Genomic DNA, 19,522 nt, shown 5'->3' with positions numbered 1-19,522 from the left:
AATGCCGATGATGTGATGGAGCAGCAGACGTATCTGTATTGGATTGTGCCTTTCTCAGTAAGAGGCTCATCCATTATTCAACCGAGATGTACAGGTTGTCCAGAAATAACATATTTCTTGCTTTCACAGTTCTACTTATGTTTTGTAAATGTGGAATAGGAAGAGGGGCAATTACATATGTTATACTTAACTATTGTGATTTTGGCCACCTGAGCGAGGACTACATAGTGGCACTAAGGTTCTTAGTTATAGGTAGATTCCCATCATAAGTGCATTTCAGGACATCTGGCTTCCTGACTAGCCGAGGCCCAACTGGAATCTTGTTCTTCGGACGAATATCCTGCAATAAAAACACTTTTTCTTAGATGATATGCCATCTGGACTTTTTGAAAGTGATCCAGATCTGTTGACTGATTGATAGGCAAGAAAAAACTCATGAAGGATAGACTTCATGTAATGTCTGGCAATCTTAGTTATGGTGACTGAAGTGAAAAGAAGAACAAGGACATGTACATTGATGGATGAAAAGGTGGTGGAAGATGGAAAGAAGATACATCCAGCCATCAAAATTATTTGGTAGTTTGACGATTGTATGTGTACCAGCAGAGTAGCATCTTTCTTCTAGTTTCTAGTTGTTGCATTATTTGCCACTTTATGAGCGAATTATCCATAGATTTTAGTGGAACGTGGTCTTTTATGAGAATGTGTATTGTTCATCATCGGAGGAGGATGTGGAGCTAATACGTGTAGAAGTTTATATCAGAAGTACCTGATCAAAGATTGATGTGGGGATGGCAAGTGTTGCTACAGCATTAGGGGAATCCACAATTCCGGATATTCTTCCTTCACATGGGCAGCAGGATAGTAGAAGATACATCTGTCAGGATGTGTTTGTCAGTCACACTGGAGGGACTATAAAAGATTACTGAAATTTGAGGATTGGAAGTCTTTGTTTTCTGTTTTTTATGGTATTGATCCGATTTACCATGGATTGCATGATCATAGCAGTTGAATGATGTGGACCCGAAGTGGGACCACTGCAAGATTCAACCAGTCCTGCTGGATTGGACCCAGGCGAGAATTTTCCACATGTGTTGAATAGCGATTTTAGTTTTCTGTAAGAGATGTGCAAACCTGCTCCTTGGAGTAGCCGAATTTAGAGAGGTAGTCGATGGCATTGAGTACAGCCCGCTTGTATGCAACGCTGGCGTCGAGGTAATGCTGCCTCCCACTCTCATCGACACTGATCCCCTCGAACACCAGCCATTCTGAAAATCTCGGCTCCACTGGTCCTATCTCGAAGATTGGGTTCACGTGGAGAAGAGTTGGTCCCATTGGTGTCAGGTACTCTTTCATCCCTCCCCTGATGATTTCACATCTAATTGAAGATGAAGCCAACAATGTCGTTTAGCACCCAAAGTAAGGAAGATTTATATGTTGCATGATGAGTGAGAGTGAATTTAGAAAGAAAAAGGTTAGTCAAACTTGGGATAAAAAGGATGAAGGTTATAGATGCTCTGTAAATCATGAGCCTGCAGACATCAGTCCTTGCCATGAGCATTATGTTTGGATATTGAGCATTTACTACCGAAGCTATAAGAGTTTTTTTGCTGATGTCTTAAATTTCCATGTGACTAACGCAAATATTTGTAGAAGTGAAGTTTCTACTGTTTTCACCGTTAAAGATTACTTTGTTACTTCTCAGTTAATTCATGAATTTGCTTCTTGACCATTGCTAGGGGTGCTATTTTACACTTTTAAATCAATAGTCACTGCTCCGATTGAACTATAATTTCACGTAATGTGAAGAGATGAGAAATGAACCGTACTTGAGCTCTAAGAAGCCACTCATCTCGATTGCCCCACAGAAGGAGACCTCACCATCACCTTGAGAGAAGTGCATATCGCCAGTGCTGAGGTTTGCTCCTTCCACAAATACAGGGAGATAAACCTTTGAACCTCTACTTAGATTTTTGATGTCGCAGTTTCCCCCGTTCTCTCTTCCCGGAATTGTTCTGGCAGCTTCCTCGCGATCCTTTCCCATTCGGGAGTGTCTCCTTGAATCTAAAGGATGGTTGATATCAGGACCGATATTCAGTTTAAGCAGTTAGTAAATGACTTTTTTTGCAGATTAGATTACCCTATGCATGCTTTAATATGAATGGCTTTGTATTGCTTGCGTCAATTGCTATGAGTCGGTTAATTACATCGTACCTTGCCAAGGACACAGCCTTTGGTTGATGGTAAGTTTGCTAGTGGCCTTGAATGCAAAACCTCGCATAGCTTGAGTGTCTGCAGTCCATTTTCTTCAACCTCCCTTTCCCTGTCGTTCCATATTTTTAGGAGCTCCTTAGATGGTGCAGTTCCTACTATTCCAGGGTGAGTCAAACCTGGAAACCTCACACCTAAGATTCATGCAGGAAATTGTCATTCCCCAGGCAAACCAATGATATATTCAGCATACTACTACGCATCAGGCATTAGGTTTGAAAGATATAAAGCATGTAGAATTAGGATACATACCCGGTATTTGCGGTGAGTAAGCATAGATTCCTTCAAAATACCATATAGCTTTGGTTGCACTTGGGAAATGATCCGTCAGAAATCCGCCTCCATTTTCTCTGTCGAATGTTGCTGTGAAACCCCACTCATCACCCGGTAGAGGACCCAGGTTGCATATCTCGACAGCGAGAAGATCACCTGGCTTCGCAGGAATTCCATCTGTATCCAGGACTCTGATCGGTCCACTCAGGTAATGAACCTGGATCATAAGTAAACGACCAGATCAACAACTCTACCGAGGTATACACAAGACTTAAAAGCTCCCTTAAGAAAGTCTCTCATAGCACATAGTCTCGACTCCTCCTTAATTTTCAGCTGTCCTTTTATTGCTTCACCTGATTTATAAGCCAAGAGGTGGAAACTGCTCTTTAGCTTTCTTAGGAGTGGCTGGCACTTACTGATGAGAGATCTACAGATTTCACGTCGAGTGCGGAGTCATCATCTTTTATAGCCCCTCCAGTCCAGTCCACCATCTCTATCCTAAAGAACTCGCCGCTCGTAACCGCTGCGACCGCAGGTATCTCGGGGTGCCAGCGGTTGTGGAGAGGCAGTTTTTGGTCCCATGGCTTCTTTTTCAGGTCTATTGGCACTACTAGTCTTGGGGTCCGAGGAGCCATTGATGGGGGTGTGGATGAAAAGTTGCAGAGAGTTTAGAATTTGAGAAGCGATGATGGGGAGACTTTTTGTACCGGATGAAGTATGTGATTCATCGGGATAGAGGAGGTTTGACTTCTCTAAGATTGGCAGGAGATGACAAAACTGGAGTGACCCCATTTCAGATGGTCCCCCCAAGGAAAAAGTCACCATAGGGTGAAAAGGACCACCTTTATTTTGTCCTCACAGAATAATATAATGCAAAGAATCCCAATTAGGTCAAGTTAGTATATTCACAAAACGGGTCCGACCCGTGTTGAAAAGCGGATAGTATCCGCGGCAGTAATTTCCTCAATTCGGCAGTAACTATATTGGTGCATTTAGTACTATATCTCTGTTTTAGTAACTTTGTAGGGGTAAGAACAGTGGTGGTGTCAAAATTTTCGTACGGCGCTTACTTGAGTGCCAATTCCGACAAATCATATTACATGGATTTTTTTTTGAATTTTTCTTTTTTTTTTTTTTTTTGCTCAACCCTTGCCGACCCTAAAGAAAAAAAAAACAAAAAAAAAAATCAGAAAATTTTAAAAAATAAAATATTAAAAATTGTTTACGTTAGTAGATGCGAAGCCATGTCCACGCCAGTGAAGTCACGTCGAATGACCGGCATTGCCACGTCGGATTTTCCGGTGAGATAAATTGGCATTGGCACTCAAATGAGTGCTGTACAGTAATTTTGGCATTCCCATTATTCTTCTCCCTAACTTTGTGAGCGGATATTGCAAGAATGGCCATGGTATTGAGCTTTTTGAGAAATTAGTCTTGAGATAGGTATTCAATAATGAGACTAGGAAGGCTGGATTTCTCTGATTGTATTGGGTATTTGGAGCAAACAACAAAGAACGTCAACCCATTAATAGGTGCGTTAAATACTCAAATCCTAAACTTTATGTGAGTAGGTTTTCGATGTTGCATTTTTTTTAATGTCGCGGTGCATCTATGTGACAAGTGATGCAATTCGTATGCTCTAAAAGTGACACAATTACCCTCCAAAATCCCATCATTAGTTATTTACAGCCCCAAATCATCATTGAGACAACCCTAGAAACCCTAAGTCGCAGTACATTCTCAAATTGGATAAGACACGAAGAAAGTTCTTTGGGAAGGAAAATAACAGGGCAATAGTAAAACATATTCATTTAGGCTTCCTTTATTTCATGAAACAAAATGAGTAATTAAAAAAATATTTTCCTAAAAATGATCACGTGCATCGTTTATAGAAATAAACAAACAAAAACTATTTTTATCGTTCACGAAAATATTTAAATATAAAAATATTATGATAAAAAATGTCTTTAATTAATTAATTAATTTAAAAGATACAAATAATTATTTTTAAGAAAATATTTTAAATTATTTATTTTTCTCGAAGTGAATGGAGGTTTGATCTCACGCTATTCCTCACGAAATCATGCGAGAAGGGCTTGCATTCCTGCAAAAAAAAAAAAAAAAAAAAAAAAAGGATGCACGACACGGGGTTTTGCCGTTGATTGTAAGTTAGGATTTTGTTTAATGCTGATCTCAGGCTTCCTTTTCCCTTGATTTGGGATGTGAAAGAGAGGAACTCGGAAATAACTTCCTAGAGAAAATAGTTGTGCCATTAGCCATGTACACGCACGGTAAAATTAAAAAAAAAGGCCAGTCATCATAGTCGCATCGACCCTTCAAATATCACAAACGCTTTGATGACGAGATTATGAGTTTTTAAAATCTTAATATGAAAGTCGGGATACATATTACGTGAATTAAATAATAGATCGACTAGGTCACGTCAACATAGTTATGTATTACTCCTCCTTCAGCTCTGACGGTCCCCACAAGGAAAAATCATCGCAGGACGAAAATGGGACCTATCACTTCGTCATTATCCAGCAGAACTAACGTTCCAAGCGTCTCAATTGTGTCAAATTAGTATATTCACAGAGCAGTCCAAGCTCTCTCCTGAAAACCCCAACAGGAAGAAGAGTTTTCTGAACTTGGGATGCCTCTCTGGGAATGATCCACTCGGATTCAGCTTGAGAAAAGAAGATTAAAGAGGTTCCTAACTGTAGAATGACTTACTATTGTCCTTAATTCCCCCATTCTCTCTCATCATATGAAGGCCTCGTTATAATGATGAACTTCGTAAATTCGATCAGATAAGAAAACAAGCGAGAGACGCAACGGGAAAATTAATAGCCAAATTCCGAGAACTCACGATGGACATGTTGGCATGCTTGATGTCGTCGATGGTATACTCGCGCGTGATCCCGCCGCCGCTGAAGTCCACCATCTCCACCCGGAAGAACTCGCCAGTCCGCACTTCCGCGACCGGCGGGATCTCCGGGTGCCACCGGTTGTGGAGGGGGAGCGCCTGCTCGTGGGGCTTCTTCTTCACATCTATTGGGATGACCAGCCTCGGACCATTTCGTTGAGCCATTTCTGTCTTCTCTCCGAGTTCAAGAATTGATAAGATTACTTGGGGAGCCGAAACCTCATGGAAGTGTGGCTATTTCTTGGTAAGCAGGAGATGGCACAAGGACTCAAGAAGAGGTGCTTTAGATATGCAGAAGTGGAAGATATTGAGGGACATTATTGACACCTCCAAGGGTTTGATTTTTCTTTCTCTACGAGTGGATGGTCCACTCTATACCGATGGAGATTGGGATGGGAAAACGATGATGGGAGATCAATTGTCGTCACTCTGCATCGAGCGAACATCCACCACCTCCCTTGCTCTATCAAGACACGACGTACCACGACGATGCGATTGGACAACGATGCCGCCAACAGCAACCACCACAACAATGAGCTGAGGCTTTTCACTTCCACTACACTGATTTTTTATATATTGGTAGGTTTTTGATGGCCCAGTACAATGTGCCACTGAGGATTGTGATGATAAATCGGTCTACCTCCGATACCAATTGACGAACAATGGAAGCGCGCGGTGAAGATAGGTTTAGAATCATATAGAAAGAGAAGAAAATCGGATACCAAGAAAGGGGAAAAGGAAGTAGCGAAAGTTGGAGGAGAAATAGAGAAACGCCAGTTCATGTGGGAAAGAAGAAAGGGCAAATGCACGATATTCATTAATCAAATCATAAAGTATAAGCTGTCTAGAAGCAAACCCTAATAAAACACTAGGAAAATAATTCTAAATAAGGTACTTTAGTAGAAACATATATCCTTAATCAAGGACAATGTCAAAATAACTAGATCAAATAAAGAAACAAATTGATAAATTGATGGTTGGAGAAACCCGTTCTGCATTAAATCATTCACTTTATTCTCATCTTATGAAATGTCGCTTTATACTCGAGTGATATTAGAATCATCGCACAAAACGTGGGGTCCTCGATTCATCTGCAACATAGACCGGAAACATCATGAGCATTCAGTCTTTTAGGGATAGTTTGATCTCAAAACTCGTAAGCTTTTCCATTTTTAATTGAAAAAAAAAATTTAGGGTTTAGAGATGACATCATCTTTAGCGAATCGAATACCTATTCAGTGATACTTTTTGACATTGGTGGCTCTCCATGATTCTCTCTCCAAAGAAAAGGATAGGCTAAAGACCAAGATGGTCGGGTGATATGTACTCGACAAGGCTTCATCATTTCTTCATCGCTAAAGTCGATTCACTCGGTTGTCTGAATTCGATTCAACATCGTACACATTTATGCTGATGCAACCCATTCACTCGGTTGTCTGAATTCGATTCAACATCGTACACATTTATGCTGATGCAACCCCCTCCTGATTAGTTGCAAGTTCATCTTGAGATGCCAGAAAGCTTTTAGTGCTTGTGAAAAGCTGAACGACAAGCCTTTTGCTCCGATCAATCGGATGGAAACTCGCCACGATCACATTCGTTCCACACCTTAGCCTTTTGCGACGGAAAGATGCTTCTGTCTAATCCTGATTTGTTTCCCCACTAGCGAGCCCTGAAGATCGGAATCTTAGGACTATGCTGGCATTTGTGCCGACGTTTTTAAGATTGTATCGGTTCCGGAATTTTTGTTTGGAGTCTATCAATTTTGAGGTTTTGGATGATATTAACTTTTAATTATATTATATTAGATGTGGTCACTCCTTATTGTACTTGTTTAATGGAACTATTTTTTATTGGTAATTTGTCATTGAGGTTGTAGTTTTACCTACCGACTTTAGTGATAATGGAAAATGATGTCTATTCCACCTTTTCTTCATGGCAATTGGACTGATTCTAACATTTTTTTTTTTTTGAGAATTTCCAAAGCCATCCTAACTTTTATGCGCGAATCAAATACCCTCCATATTTTTGAAAACCTACAAAAGCCATATTCGCTTTTGCAATTTCATTCCTTGCATCTAACATCACTTATGATTTTAATCTAATCTACAGATTTGCAATTTCATTTCTTGTCATCTTTTTCCAAGTTTACCCCTCTGCTCGCCATTCGAAAACTATCTACCAAGATAATCCACCTATCCTAAACCCCGAACCAACCCAACCCAACGCGTACAACTTAGCCCTTCTCCTCCTTGTGCCGCCCGCGATTGTCATGTCACGTCGCTGAGCCCCTGCCCAGCCATCTCAGCTGTCTCCCTCTCTCCCGTCTCAAGCTCAAGTGTCGAATGCCACCCAAATTGTATTGTCCAAAGTAACATATTGTTTGCTTTCACAATACTTATACTTCGTAAACGTGGAATAGGAAGATGTGCAAGCACATATGTTTTCCTTAACTATTGTGATCTACGACACCTGAGCGAGGACTACATAGTGGCACTAAGGTTCTTTGTTATAGGTAGATTCCCATCATAAGTGCACTTCAGGACATCTGGCTTCCTGACTAGCCGAGGCCCGACTGGAATCTTGTTCTTCGGACGAATATCCTGCAATAAATAGACTTTCTTAGACGGTATGCTATCTGGACTTTCTGAAAGTGATCCAGATCTGCTTGCCGATTGATAGGCGAGAAAAAACACAAGGAAGATAGACTTTGTGCAATGGTGGTATTAGTTATGGTTGACTAAAGCAAAAAGAAGAACAGGGAAATCGAATGTACTTTGATGGATAAAAAGGTGGTGGAAGATGGAAAAGAATACACATCCAGCCATCAAAGTTATTTGGTAGTTTATCGATCTAATATGTACCAGTGGAGTAGCATGTCTCATCTAGCTTCTACTTGTTGGGTCATTAGCCACTTTATGAGCGAACTATCCGTAGATTCTAGCTGAATGCGGTCTTTTATCAGAATGTGCTGAGTTGATCATTAAAATGAGGAGCAGCTTAGTTTCTGACAGAAGTACCTGATCAAAGATGGCAGTGGGGATTGCAAGTGTTGCTACAGCATTAGGGGAATCCACAATTCCAGATATCCTTCCTTCACATGGGCAGCAGGATACTAGAAGATACATCTGCCAGGACGTGTGATTCTGTTAGTCACGCCAGAAAGACTATACAAGATTGCTTAAATATGAGGAATGGGTTTCAGTTGGTAGTCCTTTTTTTTTTTTTCACATTCTGTATTGATCCGATTCACCATGCATCACATGATCACAGCCGTTGAATGATGTGGAACCCAAGTGGGAACCACTGCAAGATTTAACCGTGACCCAGGCATGTGCTGAGAAGTGATTTAGGTTTCTATGAGAGATGTGCAAACCTGCTCCTTGGAGTACCCGAATTTGGAGAGGTAGTGGATGGCATTTAGTACTGCTCGCTTGTACGCGACAGTGGCATCAAGGAAATGCTGCCTTCCGCTCTCATCAACGCTGATCCCTTCAAACACTAGCCATTCTGAAAATCTCGGCTCCACTGGTCCTATCTCGAAGATTGGGTTCACATGCAGGGGAGTTGGCCCCATTGGTGTCAGGTATTCTTTCATCCCTCCTCTGATGATTTCGCACCTAATTGACGTTGAAGCCAAGAATTCCGTTTAGCACCCAAAAGTAAGGAAGACTTAACATTAATGTGTTGGCACGATGAACGAGAGTAAATTTGGAAAGAAAAAGGTCAGTCGAAACAGTGAAATGAAATCCCATAGGTTATAGATGCTCTATAAATCCTGAGCCTGCAGATATCAGTCCTTGCCAAGAGCATTGTGATCGGATCTTGAGCATTCAATACCGAAGCTATAAGAATTTGTGCTTGCCAATGTCTCAAATTCCATGTGACTAACACAAATTTCTTCAGAAGTAAGTGGAGTTTCAACTGTTTTAACTGTAACAGAGTACTTTGTTACTTTTCAGTTAGTTTATGAATTTTGCTTCTTCACCATTGCTGGGGAAGCTATTTTGCGCTTTTAAATCAATAATCACCGCTTCTATCGAACTATAATGTTAGGTCTTGTGAAGAGGTGAGAAATGCACTGTACTTGAGCTCCAAAAAGCCACTCATCTCGATTGCCCCGCAGAAGGAGATTTCACCATCACCCTGAGAGAAGTGCATATCGCCAGTGCTGAGGTTTGCTCCTTCCACAAAAACTGGGAGATATATCTTTGAACCCCTTCCTAGATTTTTGATGTCGCAGTTTCCCCCATTCTCTCTTCCCGGAGTTGTTCTTGCAGCTTCCTTTGCAATCCTTTCCCATTCAGGAGTGCCTTGTTTAATCTAAAGGATGGTTGATGTCAGGACTGGTCTTCAGTGTAAGCAGTTCATAAATGACCATTTTGCGGATTAGATTATCATATGCATGCTTTAATATGAATGGCTTTCTATTGCTTGCTTCGATTGCTACGAGTAAGTTAACTGTACTGTACCTTGCCGAGGACGGAGCCTTTGGTTGATGGTAAGCTTGCTAGTGGCCTTGAATGCACAACCTCACATAGCTTGAACGTCTGCAGTCCATTTTCTTGAACCTCTCTTTCCCTGTCGTTCCATATGTTCAGGAGTTCCTTAGATGGTGCAGTTCCAATTAATCCAGGGTGAGTCAAACCTGGAAATCTCACACCTAAGATTCATGTAGAAAATTGTCATTCCCCAGGCAAACCAATACAGTAATTTCATCATGTTACTATGCATCAGGCATTAAGTTTGAAAGAGACAAAGCATGTAGAATTAGGATATATACCCGGTATTTGCGGTGAGTACGCATAGATTCCTTCGAAATACCATATAGCTTTGGTTGCACTTGGGAAATGATCTGTCAGAAACCCGCCTCCGTGTTCTCTGTCGAATGTTGCTGTGAAGCCCCATTCATCGCCCGGTAGAGGACCCAGGTTGCATATCTCGACAGCGAGAAGATCGCCCGGCTTCGCTGGAACTCCATCTGTATCCAAAACTCTGATCGGTCCACTCATGTAATGACCCTGGATCAGAAGTAAATAACCAGAATCAACAGCTCTACTGAGGTATTCACTTTCAACAGGCTTAAAAGCTCCCTACAGAGAGAGAGAGTCTCTCATAGCACAGTTTTTAGTCTGTCTTGATTTTGAGTTGTCTTTTTATTCCTTCACCTGATGTGTAGCATCATTTTTTATGACCCTTCCAGTCTACCATCTCTCTCCTAAAAAGCTCGCCACTCGTAACCACCGCAGCTGCGGGTATTTCAGGGTGCCAGCGGTTGTTACTACTAATCTTAGTGTTGGAGGAGCGATTCAGGGGGTGCGGACGAAAAGTTGCAGAGAGCTTACAATTTGAGAAGCGATGATTGGGAAGTTTATGAAACCAAATGAAAATTTGTGATTCATCGGGACAGAGGAGGTTCGGATTCTTTCGGATTGGTGGAAATCGTAAATTCAACTACTTGAAAATAAGCGAGAGACGTGACCAGGAAAACCAATAGCAAACTGGAGAACTCACGATGGACAGGTCGGTATGCTTGATGTCCTCGACGGAGTACTCTTGCGTGACCGCACCGCCGCTCCAGTCCATCATCTCCACCCGGAAGAACTCACTGGTCCGTACCTCCGCGACCGGCGGGATCTCCGGATGCCACCGGGTGTGAAGGGGAAGCGCCTGCTCGTGGGGCTTCTTCTTCACATCTATTGGGATGATCAGCCTCGGACCATGTTGAGCCATTTCAAGTTTTCTTTCAACTTACGAATCGATGAGTCCACTTGGGAAGCCAAGATATTTGGATAGGTAGGCGTATCTTGGTAACCTAGGAGATGGCGCAAAGACTCAGAACAATCAAGAGCTTTAGTTAATTGACGAACAACAAATTCAAAGGAAGTTGAGGAAACATGAGAGGACAAAGATAAGGAAGATATAAGTGAAATAGCCGTGATCCAACCACTTGAGTAGAGGAACCATTAGCTAAAATAACTTGAGATGAGGACTAGCGTTATGGTGAGAGAAGAATGGTTCTTGCAGGTGCTAGGAGACAAAGTAGAGAAAAATGCCATGCTACCTATACGTGTAAGAGTGGCATTGGATGAGAAGTTAAAAGCCTCTCGTTGTTGAACACGCTTGATAAATTGTGTAGACAAATCATCCTGTGGCACAGATTCGGAAGAACTATCCCCAATTGAGATAAATGGATTTGTATCGCCATAAAACACATTTCCAGCACTCCCTTTAGACATAGTAGCATTATAGTAACCAATCGTTGAGAAATACATTTTATCGAAAATTTTTATTATAAGATATAAGTTCTGTGGCGATTCTGGATAGGAAATATCACTGGTGCACAAGGGAATTGATATTTTCACTTGAAGTGGAGCTGGACGTACACAAATTGTGCCGGAATTTAATCGATGACAAAACCCGAGAACGTAAAGATATATAATGGCGGAATTTAATCAATGACGATGCATTATAGTTAAGAAACACATCAGAGTTTAATCAACGACGCGAATATGTAAACTTTAACTACAATGCATAAATTGAAAGATAATAAAAAGACAACATGTTTTTTTTTATTATAGGGAAAATGTCGCAAATGGTCCCTATACTTTTACTTAATGTGCAATTTCGTCCCTGAACTTTCAATTTGCTCAATTTGGTTCTTGAACTATTGATAAATGTCCAATCTAGTCCTTGAACTTTCGATCGGTTCAATTTGGTTCCTAAACTATTGATAAATGTCCGATCTAGTCCTTCATTACTGTTTTCCCTTCTTCTTTTTTTTTTTTTTTGCTTCTTCTCTCTTCCCTCTGCCGACGTCTAGCGAGGGTTGCCCTCGCCGGCGTTGGGCGAGGGGCTCCCTTGTAGATCTAGCGAGGGAGCCCCTTGCTAGCGTCGGGCGAGGGAGCACCCCGGTGTCGGGCCGCCCTCGCTTGCGTCCGGCGAGGACGACCCTCGTCCAATGCCGGCGAGGGTCACTCGATGCCGGACGTCGGCTTCCCTCTACCGGAGCCAAGGGAGGGAAGAGAGAAAAAGCCAACAAAAAAAAAAGAAAAAAAAAAGGAAAGGAAAAACAGTTATGAAGAACTAGATTGGACATTTATCAATAGTTCAGAGATCAAATTGAGCCGATCGAAAGTTTAGGAACTAGATTGAATATTTATCAATAGTTTAGGGACCAAATTGAGCAAATTGAAAGTTCAAGGACGAAATTGCACATTAAGTAAAAGTATATGGACCATTTGTGACATTTTTCCCTTTTTATTTATTTATTTTTATTTTTATAGTATATGAACACTAGCATTTATAGTGTTTACATCATACTTGCCTATAATTAGTTCTTCAGCAATTTTACCCTTGTCTTTACATTTCCGGAGTTTTCATTCCAATGTTCACTTCGCCACGACTTCTCATCTTAAGATGAATAACTTCCTCATCGTATCCACATCGATATTGATGACTTCGTTCTAGTTGACTGTTGTTTGTTGTTGATAACTTCGTTCTAGTTTTGTGAAAAGCAAAAATCATCGGCAAAAAATAATAGTCGTAACTTGATGAATAGCAATATTTTCAAGTTGTCAACATTTATCTAAAAATGCTTAAATATCTCAAGATATTGCTATTCATCAAGTTACGACTATTATTTTTTGCCGATGATTTTTGCTTTTCACAAAACTCTACTCTCATTGGCTAAGTCTATTACTTGTCCATAATAACAAAATTGTGTCATTTTTTTTTTTTTTTGCGAGTGAAGCATCTGATCTTGTGGCTTCTTCTTCAAGTCAATTGGGATAACCACCCTTGGACCATGTCGACCCATTTTTTCTTGTGAAATAAGTCCACCAGGGAAGCTATAAGCTTATGGAAGTATCCAGCCATCGATTATATACATGAAGTAGGGTAATGGAATAATGATGATTGCTAGGTAAATTGTAGCCATCCGGGCGATTAAACAAGCCAATATTTGGACTGGCAGCTTTATTATATTTGCAGATTCTGAAGCGGTCGTCTCATTGGAGATTGATCTTTTCTCGATTGAGGTTTCTATTGGCTATCCTTCTTTTTTCAATGTTGTTCGTCGGTTCTCTGTACTCTTGTGCGTCGGATGTTTACATGTGACCGTGATGTGCGAAAAAAAGAAGAAAAAAGCATTTATAGGTGGGAGTTCTCAAAATCTTGATATGATATTAATCGAGATGCTTATCACAATAATTATATGATGGATTGATTGTGTCACATTGATGTCGCTAATGCGTAACACCTTCTTCAACCCAGATGGTCCCCAAGGAAAAGTCGCCACGGGACTACAAATGGACCCTCACTTCGTCATTATCCAAAAGAATTGACATTCAAAGCATCTCGATTGTGTCGTATTAGTAGATTTACGGGGCACTCCAAGCATCCCAACAAGAAGAAGAGTTGTCTGAACTTGGGATGCGTCTCGGAATGATCCACTCGGAATCAGATTGAGAAAAAGAAGGAAGAGGTTCCTAAATCCGGAATGACTTACTATTGATCTTAACTCTCCCTTTCTCTCATCATATGTAAGTCTCATTCTAGTGATAGAAGCTACAGACCCTGGAAAACATAGATTCAATTAGATAAGAAATAAGCGAGGGACTTGCCGGGGAAAAATTAGTAGCGAACTGAGGAACTCACGATGGATGCGTCGGCATGCTTGATGTCCTGCGTGATCCCGCCGCCGCCGCCGCCGTCCACCATTTGCACCCAGAAGAACTCAGCGGTCCGTATCTCCACAACCGGCGGGATCTATGGGTGCCACCGATTGTGAAGGGGAAGCGCTCGTGGGGCTTCTTCTTCACACCTACTGGGATGACCAGCATCAGACCATGTTGAACCATTTCTAGTTTTCTTACAACCTACGAGTTGATGAGTCCACTCGGGAAGCCAACATACATGAAAATGTGAGGGAAAAATTACCAAAAAAGTTATAAACTTATCATGATTATACTAATTCAGTACATCCGGCTAATTTTGGCCGAATTACGTTGATGTGGACATTTTTCTAATAATAGATTGAACTTCTTTTACATTTTTTTTTTCATTTTTTGCTGTCGATGGCAGAGAAGAAAAGAAAAAAAATGTAAAAAAATTTCATAATATTATTAAAAAAAGAAGTCTATGTCAGTATCGTTCGGCCAAAATTAGTCAAACGGATTGAATTGACATAAATGTAAAAGATTTAGTATTGAATTGGCTAACAAAAAATAGATTTAAGATTAAATTGATACAATTATAGTAAACTTATGATGTTTTTGATAATTTTTCTGAAGTGACGGTGTATCTTAGTAACCTAAGAGATGGCACAAAGACTCAAAAGAGTGCTTTGGATATGCACTCTCTAGTGGAAGATTTCGAGGGCCATTATTGACACCTCCAATGGTTTGATTTTTCTTTCTCCACCGGTGGATGGACCCGCTCTAGTACTGATGGAGCTCTGTCCACCATGCTTTTCGGATTGCCTTGGGAAAATAACGTTGAGCGGTCGCTCTTTTTCAATTGAACGTCCACGATCTTCTATTGTGATATTTACCCTCTTCGATTAGACAAGACCTACTATGACTTGATGAGATCAAACGGGTGGTCAGCTGGCTCTAATGTCTGGAAGATGGCGAAGACTGTAAGAAAGTGAGAAGGAGATAGTCGAGAGAAGAGAACGGGAGAATTTTCCCTTGTATTCTGTATTGATCAATGTACAATGTTTACATTGTTTATAATACAAAGTCTGTATATGAAAAGCAAGTGAATATTTTACAATATTTGTATCCGATTAGATCTGATACTAATTGGATGTAGATCCAATATTAAATGAATATAATTGATCTTCGGATGATATTGTAGAATCTTCACGCGTATCTTCCAACACTCCTCAAGCTGGTGGCTTGTAGATATCCAAGACGCCTAGCTTGTTTAGGAGATACGTGTGCTGACTTTGACACAAGGGTTTGGTGAACACGTCCGCCGGTTGCTCTTCTGTTCGGATCCCAAGTGTCTCAATTATCCCTTGCTGGATCTTTTCTCGCGTGAAATGGCAGTCTACTTCTATATGCTTCGTTCTTTCATGAACTATTGGGTTTGAGGCAAGTTTGAGGGCCGCATCGTTGTCACAAAATAATTTGGTTGGTCCTTCAATTCGTACCCCAAGATCTCGAAGCAATCCGCGCAGCCATACTATCTCACATACGGTCTTCGCCATGGCTCGATACTCTGCTTCTGCTGATGATAATGAAACAGTTGGTTGTTTCTTTGTCTTCCATGAAAGTAAAGAATCCCCTAACTTGATACAGAACCCTGTTATGGATCTCCTGCTCATTGGACATGTCGCATAATCAGCATCGCAATATGCCGTCATTTTCATATCACATTTCTTGGAGAGAAGAATTCCAAGTCCTGGACATTTCTTCAGATACTTTACCACTTTGAGTGCTGCACTCATATGAGACTGCTTTGGATTGTGCATAAACTGGCTAAGAGTTTGCACAAAGATAACTGATGTCCGCCTGGTCATAGTCAAGTAGATGAGCTTTCCGACAAGTTTCGATAGCTCATTGAATCTTTCAAGATAGGATCGATTCTTGAGAGATTCCAGCATCATATTCTGGCCGTAGTCAATTTAATATTCTGCTCTATCGGAATCACCGCCGCTTACATCCCGACACCAGCCTTCCGATATGATTTCTAAGGCAAATTTTCTCGGGTCGAGACATATTCCTTGATCTCGAGCGAGCAATTTCTATTCCAAGAAAATACTTTGGCGACCCTAGATCTTTTATATGGAAAGTAGAGTGCAAGTATTTCTTGAAACTTTTAACAGCCTTCTCATCATTTCCCATAATCAAGATATCATCTACATATATCATCAAGTATATAGATGACGTACCTTTGGTCCATGTGAAAACAGCATAATCAAATTTGACCGTTGAAAACCAGCAGCCTATCGTGACTCGTAGAATTTGGCATACCATTGTCTCGGATGCTTGCTTGAGCCCATATAAGGATTTGCGGAGACGACATACTTTATTCTCCCCGTCTCCGTAAACCCCGTGGTATGTCCATATAAATCTCTTCAGCTAAATCTCCATGCAAGAATGCATTATGGACATCCATCGATGTAATGGCCAGTCCTAAGTCAAGCTGCTAAAAGAAATGAACGGACTGTAACAGCTTTTGGCTACGGGCGAGAAGGTTTCGTGGTAATCAAAACCTTCCTTCTGTGTGAAACCCTTTGCTACTAGCCGGGCTTTGTACCTTTCAACCGAACCATCAGATCGATATTTGATCTTGTAGACCCATTTGCATCCAATGGGTTTGCGATGTGGAGGTAGACTAACAAAATCCCATGTCCGATTGTCCACCAAAGTGCTCGTAATTCTTCTTTCATCGCCTTTTGCCATCGCGGGTCGACTCGCCTCTTCATAGTTTGAAGGTTCTTGTTCTTCGAAAATGCGAGCAATACAACATCTATGCTTCTCGGATAACCGATCGAAGGAAACATAAGAGGAAATTGGAAAAAGAATACCGGATTTCTCACTCCACATATGTAATCCTTGGTCCAAGTTGGAGGACGTGTTGTTCGTCCGGACCGTCTTGGCTGAATGTCCTCAGAAGAAGACGGATTTGCTGGAATATCCATAGGCAGGGTCTCCAATGTAATCCTCTCATTTGGTTCTTGATCCGCGTTTTCTGCTAAAGGTGTCATTGGCAGAATGGACGCAGGAGCAGGACTCGTATGAGCCGAGGAGGGAAGTAGAACATATCCGGGAGCATTGATGGATTCTTCAACATTTTGAGTCTGAGAATAGTCCTGTCTGTTCCTGTCTGATTCCTTTATAGAGAAAGGAAAAAAATCTTCTTGGAAAGAAACATCTCTACTAACAAAGAATTCTCCTGTGGAGGGATCATATATTCGGTATCCCTTCTGTAGGGTAGCATACCCCATAAATATGCGGCGAGCTCGTGGACCCATCTTATCCTTAGGTCCTACTATAGACGCATAGCATAGACATCCAAAAATCCTTAAATGATTAAGATATGGCTTCTTCCCAAAAAGAATTTCAAAAGGGCTTTTACCATTAAGAACCTTGGTGGGCATACGGTTGATCAAATATGTTGCAGCTCAATACACATTCCCCAAAAATTATCCGAATGAAACCCTGAAATTTTAAAGCCCCGGCTACTTCCAGCAAATGCCGATGCTTCCTTTCCACTATTCCATTTTGTTGAGGTGTGTATATGCAAGAACTCTCATGCAATATCCCGTGAGATGATAATAATGAAGAGCATTCATGATTGAAAAACTCTTTCCCATTGTCTGTCCTAATTTTTTGAATAATTTTCCCAAATTGGGTTTTCGACAGAGAGAGGAAGGTTTTTAAGTACAAAATGACTTGACTCTTAGATTGCATGAGGAAAATCCATGTAGCCCTTGAATGATCATCCACAATGGTAAGAAAGAAACGAGAGCCATCATGATTCAGCGTATGATACGGTCCCCAAACATCCATATGAATTAAAGAGAAAATGTCGGTTGCACGACTTTTGCTCAATGGGAAAGGATTGCGAGATTGCTTTGCAAGTGGGCAAATATGACATGGAGAATAGGAAATGAGGAACTATGACCCAATCTGGAATGGAAAATGAAATTTTTATCATTGGTAGTCAGATTACACAATGATTGTTTATTGCAATGAAAAAAATCCAGATTCTTGGATGAACCTCTCCAGAAAAATAGTCCATCTGATTGATTACCCCATCCCATCGGGCTTCCCAAATCAAAGGGCCCAAATTGACAACTATCAGCATTGAATGAAACTTGACATGAGTTTTCTTGACAGGCTCTAGACACAGATATAAGATTGAACTGGAATAGGGGAATATATAGCACATTGGTGAGAATGATTTCAGAACTAAGATTAACAGTCCCGGTTGTAGTAACATGAGCAGTATTCCCATTTGGCAATTGTACTACAATGGGATTAGCCAGTTCTTTGATAGTAGTAAACAATGTTTTCTCACATGCAATATGATCACTGGCTCCAGAATCAACAATCCAAGTATTTCTCGATATATTGTTTATTCGATAATGAGAAATACCTGTAAAGCTGCCCCCCTTTTTTTGAACATCCAATCTCAGGTAATGTCTCGCATCAACCGCTCATATTCAGCTTGAGTGATTGGATGATTTGTACCCGCCGTCCCGTAAGTTGATATGCTTTATCTTCTGATATTTCTTTGCCCTTTTTTTCATCAGGTTTGCCATGCAGCTTCCAAAGCAATTCTCTATGGTGTGATGAGGTCGTCTGGTAGTCACAATATAATTTGGCCTTATTTTTGAATTCGGCCCATAGGAATTAGGCCCATAAGAGCTCCGCCCAAAAGAATTAGGCCCGCGAGAATTAGGCCCATACGGATTTGGCCCATGGCTTCGCGAAAACTCCCACCGTTGGATCCTTTAATGAGCAACCCATCTCCACCGTCCGAGATCTCCATGTGTTCGCGCCTTTCCAGCCGTCCGATCGTTGCGTGCGTCGTGACCGTCCGCGGCAAAACCTTTAAAAGGCTTAGCTTCCGCGAACGCTAGGTTTCATCGCGTTTCCTTTCTAGGGTTCGCGAGGTTCTCTCCGTTCGTGCGGCGAGAGCTAGGGTTTCCGCCCCTTTTCCTTCTGGTCGAAGCAAGCCTTTGGCTTTCTTCCCGCACAAAGAAGCTAAAATATTCGGCCGATTGAGGGTGCCGGTTCCATTGCGAGTATCTGTGACCTGAAATGGAGGTAAGAATCATTAAGGATGAGGAGAAATCGAGTCGCTTTCTCCCTGTCCTTTATCGCCTTATACTGTTGTATGGTTGTTTCGGGTCCGATTAGTTTCTCCTCCGCCGCTTCTAGCTCGTTCGAGCCCCGACGGCTTGTTGAAGCACGTTGTCACGTACGTGTTTCCTTGCTTCGCCCAGAAGAGTTTGATGTAGCGAGAAGATTCTCGCCCGATCCAGCTTCCCGTACATTTCTCTTATATTATCCCAAAAATTTTCGAATCTTC

The 19,522-nt window shown here is 41.3% G+C and overlaps 2 protein-coding genes across 2 annotated transcripts; both read right to left on the bottom strand.

Moving 5' to 3' along the window:
- Window positions 1-36: 36 nt before the first annotated feature.
- Window positions 37-6,224, bottom strand: LOC104457396 (formamidase). The gene is given in 8 exon segments (XM_010072344.3): window positions 37-340; window positions 770-877; window positions 1,135-1,378; window positions 1,830-2,028; window positions 2,031-2,064; window positions 2,215-2,405; window positions 2,524-2,761; window positions 5,414-6,224. Coding segments are annotated over 8 exon segments (1,356 nt in total). The 5' UTR covers window positions 5,636-6,224; the 3' UTR covers window positions 37-220.
- Window positions 6,225-7,809: 1,585 nt separating this feature from the next.
- LOC104457395 (formamidase-like) lies at window positions 7,810-11,480 on the bottom strand. Its single transcript, XM_010072342.3, has 7 exons — window positions 10,985-11,480; window positions 10,254-10,491; window positions 9,943-10,133; window positions 9,558-9,793; window positions 8,847-9,090; window positions 8,491-8,598; window positions 7,810-8,073 (listed from the first exon to the last, which is right to left on the bottom strand). The coding sequence occupies exons 1-7, from the start codon at window positions 11,201-11,203 to the stop codon at window positions 7,954-7,956; spliced, it is 1,356 nt and encodes a 451-aa protein (XP_010070644.2). The 5' UTR covers window positions 11,204-11,480; the 3' UTR covers window positions 7,810-7,953.
- Window positions 11,481-19,522: the final 8,042 nt, after the last annotated feature.

The sequence above is a fragment of the Eucalyptus grandis genome, chromosome 8 (genome assembly GCF_016545825.1).
Source record: "Eucalyptus grandis isolate ANBG69807.140 chromosome 8, ASM1654582v1, whole genome shotgun sequence".
Classification (NCBI taxonomy): Eukaryota; Viridiplantae; Streptophyta; class Magnoliopsida; order Myrtales; family Myrtaceae; genus Eucalyptus; species Eucalyptus grandis.
This window is presented reverse-complemented; position numbering and strand designations above follow the sequence as displayed.

Bases quoted from the DNA above. Each gene is read 5' to 3' on its own strand.
- LOC104457395 (XM_010072342.3), bottom strand. From the start codon at position 11,203: ATGGCTCAACATGGTCCGAGGCTGATCATCCCAATAGATGTGAAGAAG. The intron at 9,794-9,942 runs GTACAGTACAGT...ACCATCCTTTAG, and splicing joins AAGGCTCCGTCCTCGGCAAG to ATTAAACAAGGCACTCCTGA. The intron at 9,091-9,557 runs GTACAGTGCATT...AACGTCAATTAG, and splicing joins AGTGGCTTTTTGGAGCTCAA to GTGCGAAATCATCAGAGGAG.